This window comes from Lissotriton vulgaris, chromosome 5 (genome assembly GCF_964263255.1).
Source record: "Lissotriton vulgaris chromosome 5, aLisVul1.2, whole genome shotgun sequence".
Taxonomy (NCBI): Eukaryota; Metazoa; Chordata; class Amphibia; order Caudata; family Salamandridae; genus Lissotriton; species Lissotriton vulgaris.
Genome location: NC_141693.1, coordinates 1901550983 through 1901557244, shown reverse-complemented (window position 1 = coordinate 1901557244; position 6262 = coordinate 1901550983). Strand labels below are relative to the sequence as shown.

General features: G+C 44.0%; 1 protein-coding gene across 1 annotated transcript in view; it reads right to left on the bottom strand.

The window, feature by feature from the left end:
• Positions 1-4329: 4329 nt before the first annotated feature.
• LOC147717674 (E3 ubiquitin-protein ligase TRIM39-like) overlaps positions 4330-6262 on the bottom strand; it is a 78524-nt gene continuing 76591 nt past the window's right edge. Inside the window, exon 6 of the mRNA XM_086924467.1 lies at positions 4330-6254. Within this exon, the coding sequence (XP_086780593.1) occupies positions 5740-6254 (515 nt within the window). The 3' untranslated portion in view covers positions 4330-5739. The remainder of the gene's footprint in view (positions 6255-6262) is intronic.

Genomic DNA, 6262 nt, shown 5'->3' with positions numbered 1-6262 from the left:
TTAACTAGATCTTCTCCTCTCTTTTTACATTGTTTTGTAAGATGTTTGAGATTCTCCATTTCATCCCACTCTGTTCTATCTCGAAAGTAGACCCAGGGAGTGGGCAATCTGCCAGTGATTGGACTCACCTACCACAACCCTTTTCCTCGCAGCATCAATTCTTTTACTGTCTTCATTAGGTGGAGGAGCATCTCCTCTAGTAAGTGTTGCAGCTTTTTTCATTGCAGCAGATATCACAAAAGAGTTAGGGGAGGGTGAGCTCTAATGTACACTGGGTTTGATTTCGATGGTTTGCACTTCCTCTCTACCTAGAGTAAGTACTCTGGTTTTCACTGGGTCTTTAAAAATTTCTGTGGACGGCTGTAACAAACTTATCACTGGTAGATATTGTATTTCCCCCGTTCCCCCACTTATTTAGATGAAGTCACTACAAAAAAAATCCTCTTCTTCAGTAATTACATGCATATCCACTTTTTGGTATGTGCAGCTCTCTGAATGACACTATAGTAATAACAATTAGGGATAGATTAGTGGGAACTAGCTGTAAATCTGCATCATCCTGTGGGTCCACATCGTAATCTTCCCTGTGGTAATCAGGGCAAAGTGTATAGTCTGATAATCCCCCAAAAGCATCTACTGGTAAATAGGGACCTACACTCACTGAATTGGAATGTGTAGGAGTGTGCAATGGTAACAAGCGCACTGGAGGTGTGTGGTAATGTTAATAGTGGTGGACCGGTACCTTCATGAACAATTGCCTTTTTCTCCGGTGTCTGCATCAACGGTTCAAACTCCAGCCTTCTCTTTGACCTTTCTTGAGGACATGTTGTAGTTTCGAGGATAGGACTTTCCTCGCCATTATGTTTCAATGCTGACTTTGTTTTCGGCTACAGGGCGTCTTTGAGGGGTGCTTGCTGATTTTGCTTTCTACACCAGTTCTTAGGACGTGTGCGGGACAAGGTTTTTGGTGCCACTGCTGCTTGGCTGAAACAAGGAGAGTGTAAGTCTTCGATGGCTCAAAATCATAGTTGGTTTTATAGCTAAGAGCATGATCATGATCGTGGGGTGCTTCGTCCTTTCTCAGCTCCGAAGCCTTGTCTCGGAGTACACCAGATACACTTGGTTGTTGAACATCAACACCTGGGTGTCGAACTGGGTTGTTAGGCTGAAACGCTCGAGGGCATATCTCTGGCAAGTCATCCAGCAGTGGCTTGCGTTTAGGGGCAAGTGTACTCACGTCCCTTGGAGTGGTCTTGTCTTCAGACCAGATTTCTTCTCTGGTTCAATGTTGGATTCCTCTTGGAAGCAGCTATACGGTTGACCATCATCTCCTATACCCTCAGTGTAAACATCAGAGTCTGTGGTGCTGATTTAGTGCAGGCTACCTGCATTCTTGGTTCCATAATAATCTTCCTTTGCACCAATAATCTCCTTCCATTCCGATATCATGAGCTCTGCGTTAATCACCATATTGTGGAAAGTGTCACACTCACTGATCTCATAAAGTCTTGAACGTTAACTATTCACATCCTGCATAGTCCTATTCCCTATTTTATGGGGAGGGACAAAAATTGCATACTACATGGTGATCATTATGCGGGTATTTGGCGTTACACTGAGGGCCGCTTCAGAATCAGGTCTGCTTTATCACACCTCCCGGCCCATACTCCAATGCGGGTAGAAGGCGATGAGTGATGAGGAGTCTCTGGAGTCGTTTTAGGATATGATACTTGCTTCATTGAGCCTAAAGGCCTTGAATGGGTATGTCAAGGACAAACATTGATGGATGTGCCCGAGGGCAGAGATGAACAATCTAAAAAAAAAAAAAAAAATAATAATATAGAAGGAATAGATGACCATGCACATTACTTACCAGAGGTTGAGCCCAAAGACGTCGGGACTCGAACATTTTCTTCAAATAAAAACAATTTGGAAAAGTCGAAGCCCAACACTAGACGGCAAGAGTATGTGTATTGACAGCCACAAATGCTACGACTGTTACAGTCTTTCTCATTCAATAGGGGGATCAATCTGCCTAGACATGAAATCTACACAGACATGTTGACTTTGGTATAAAAGCAGTGCACCTACCTAGAGTCCACACCGTACATCTTGAAACTCTTTATCCTTTGATTTTAGTCAGGGCCCCTTATATGTTTCTACTTCCAAATTTCAAATATTTGTATATTAGCCGAACACACTAAGTTTCAAGTAAAGGGTTTAAAGAAATATAAGAGCATATTCCTTAAGGGTATAACAGTAGACATGTGGTAAAAGTTTGTTATCTTTGCACAATCTTTCCAACACAAATAATTTTCTCCGGGTGATTTAGGATGCAAACCCTACAGCTTTAAAAAAAAAAAAAAACACACACAACATACATATATCGGCGGGATTTTTCACCTATTTTTAAAACCTTAAACTGGCAACAATTTAAAAAAAATTATATTTATTGAAATTTTGCATCCCACTTATATATGAATCAATCAATCAATAAATCAATCATAACATTTGTAAAGTGCACTACCTACCCGTGAGGGTCTCAAGGCGGGGGGAAGGGAGGGATGCTGCTACTGCTCGAAGAGCCAGGTCTTGAGGAGTCTTCTGAAGGTCAGCAGGTCTTGGGTCTGCTGTAGGTGGGTGGGGAAGGTGTTCCAGGTCTTGGAGGTGATATGGGAGAACGATCTGCTGTCGGAGTTCGCTCTTTGGATGTGGGAGACTGTTGCGAGGGTGAGGCCGGCGAAGCGAAGCTGGCGGGTGGAGGTGTAGAAGCAGAGTCATCTGTTGAGGTATGCTGGTCCAATGTTGTTGAGTGCCTTGTGTGCCTGGGTGAAAAGCTTGAAGGTTACCCTCTTGTTGACAGGGGGGGGGGGGGGGGGGGGACGAAGGAGACGTTCTGTGTTCTGCCGGAGAGGAAGGTGGTGGTCCAGTCCAGGGCCTTCTCTTGGATCCCGGCGTCGTGGAAGCGTGTTCGGTGTTCGTAGTGTGCGAGGGCAGACTGTGTCGAAGGCGGCTGAAAATTCCAGAAGAATGAGGGCCGCTGTTTCTCCATTGTCTAGCAGAGTATCGATGTTATCGGTGGCGGTGACGAGGGCAGTGTCGGTGCTGCGGAACCTGTATTGGGAAGGGTCGAGGATACTGTTCTCCTCAAGGTAGTGGGTCAGTTGTTTGTTCACAGTCTTCTCGATGACCTTCGGCGGGAACGGGAGCACGGAGATAGATCTGGAAATTCTTGAGGTCCGCCTTGGGTTTTTTGAGTAAGGCGTTGATCTCGGCGTGTTTCCAGCTCTCCGGGAAGGTTGCGTCTCGAAAGAGATGTTGATGATTTTCCAGAGGTATGGTGCGATGGCTCTGCTGGCTTTGTTGAAGATGTGGTGTGGGCGTGGGTCTGACAGAGATCCAGAGTGGCTGGAGTTCAAGATCTTGGTGGTGATGTTGGTCCAGGCGAGCAGGTGGTTGGTGAGGGATGGTGGTCTTGGGGGTGGAGGTCTCTGTGGTTTTAGGGGCAGTCCAGGCATTGAAGCAGTCTTGAATGTCCGCAATCTGCGGTGGAAGAAGGCGGCCAGTGAATCACACAGGTCTTGGTGGGACGTCGTTAGTGTTGGAGCTGGTATTGGAGAGTTCCTTCACAATATTGAAGAGCTCTTTGCTGTTGTGTGTGTTGTTGTCCAGGCGTTGTTGTCTAGGTGTAGCTTGCCCCACATGTTATAAGTGGATCTAAAAATACTCATGCATTTTCACATGTTTGTGTGCCTTTCCTGCCATGCCATACCATACCAACCTCAGGGGCCCGGTCTCACAGGTTCTATTTTCTTTTAAAAGGGCATTTTGCAATTAACTCTTCTTCCCTTTGATTTTGTGTTTAATACCTGGAGCACAACCCTTCCCTTTTCCATAGTTACGGACTCTGTTCAGTAGAAAAACAAATATATTCTCCTACCAAAACCATGGAGGCAATAGTTTTACAGTCTAGGTTTTTCAACTTAAATGTTTGCGCATTACCTCCACCAGCCCATGCAGTCATCTCTGGCTCTCTCACAGGTGAATATCCAGGGAGATGTCCTCTGAAATCCCTTGGGTTATGATGTACACATGAGTAGCACAGAATGAATGCAACATAAGCACTTTTTAGAATCATAACATGCCCTCAGCAGCTTCTTCAACATTTAAGAAAATAAGGTGCATGATTCATGAGCCACATTTCTGAAATCTAAATTAAACATAACTGGTTCCAAACTCACAGATTAAATGCTACCTGATAATTCATTTAAATCAATGAATGAAGCAGTTTGGCACTTCAGGTGCTATTGAGTAACAATCACAAAAAAGTTAAAAATAAAATTTTTTATTTTAAAATACTTAAGACATTCCTAGGAGTTAAGTACATTTACTTTCACACATTGGTTGTACACTAGGTAGGCTCAGGTATTTTCTGAACCTTTTCTTTTTTGCGCCAAGCGTTGTTCAGGTATAACTTCTTTTCATTATCAACTCAATTGTAAACCACGCTTATCACCAACAGTTATTTTTATATCCTACTATTTCTTGTGTGGTTCATTCAGAAAAACTAATAAAATATTTGAAATCAACTAAGGAAAACATTCTATATTTGGACCCCAACAGGACAGTTCACCTCTCCTTGCTTGTGCCTGTAAGCAATGAAGTTCATCCACACCTGCTTTAATGCAACAAACATCTCCAGTGGTGAAAGTCAGCGAAAGGGTTTAACGAGGTCCATCTTAAAGTAAACTGCTCCTTTACATTACATAAGCCGTGTAATAAAAGTAGTCTCAAAATTCCCAAACTGCTCACCCGCTTTCTAAATCTGCAGATTTTTAGCAAGAAGACACTTTTGTACTTATACCGGCCATTTAGTGTGCACAGCTGATGGCCGACTCATGTAGGGAGCTTGTGGTACAAACCAGTCAAGGAGCATGGCACACGATGCAAATGCAGTCATGAAGCGATCCCCCTGCGCCCTGCTTTTGCCTTCTCCAGCCCTTCAAACCCAGTGCAACCTCTTGTACCTGTCAATGCTATTGGCAGCATTAGGAATACTGGACGTTCTGGAACAAGTAGTTCAGATGTGACCAAAAGCAGATCTGCGGGAGCAGGCAACATAGGTTTGTGATGTGCACTGCAGTCAACCCGGATGCTGAACATATACTCCAACAAGCAAGTAGCCAAAGGTGACCCAGCCCCCTGGCTGAAACCCTGCAGCAGGATGAGACTGTCACCATCAACACTAGCAGCTCAGTAACAGACCCATTCAAAGCATGCACATTTTTACAGGAACTTTGCAAATAGGGGCAGAACACTTTGGATCTTTTTTTAACTCTTCGAAATGTACATCAGTACCTCATTTGATTATAATGAAAAAATATTCTCTGGCGAAAAATGTTCTCTAGCTTAGTTTACAGAATGTACAACGGAGGTCTCAGGATGCATATTTAGACCACCACCTGCATGCCCTGGAACATGCACTTTTGTGCCTACAACAGTAACTTCTAAAGTACTTAATGGTGTGGTATACAATTGGTGAAAAACATTCATATTAACCATTTTACCCCTGTTGAGTGACATCAGAAGGTTTTTCAATTCACTATTCCGGATAAGGAAATTTGCATAGCGTTCAAATCATTCACAAAAACATTTAGAAGCATAAAAATACATTGGATTAAAACTAGTTGAATATTATTGGCAACTATAACCTCAGCAACATTTTACAGGCAAGGGGGGTCATAGCTTAATCTCAGTTCCTAAAGCACCAACACAAAAGAAAGGCAAAACCATCCCGTCAAAGTTGCAAGTGAAGGTGAACAGATGCTCCATGCTGTCGGCATTGTAAAAGGACAGCCGATCCTGTTCAAAATCCAGATACACCCCGATCCGTTGAGGGTTTTCACTAACAGCTAGTGCAGTATCCGGGGAGGTGAACGCCCAGTACTGATCAACATACAAACCTAGCAGCCCCACAGCCCAGATGCCCTCAAGGGGTGTAATTCTAAAAGGACCTTTTCGTCTGATAGACTGTCTGGCCACTCCCACCGTCCAGTAGATGCCGCCACCAACATTCACTTCCCAGTAATGTCTCCCCGTAGTGAACCCACGAGATCCCAAAACACAAGGCTTTGCATTAAATCGCTCTGGGTTGTTGGGGAGGCTTTGTGGGGTCTCTATATAGTTCACGCTTCTACGATCTCGGGCGATGACAAGCTGTGGACTTGCAGTTTTCTGGTCCAAGGTAAAGGACACTAGATAT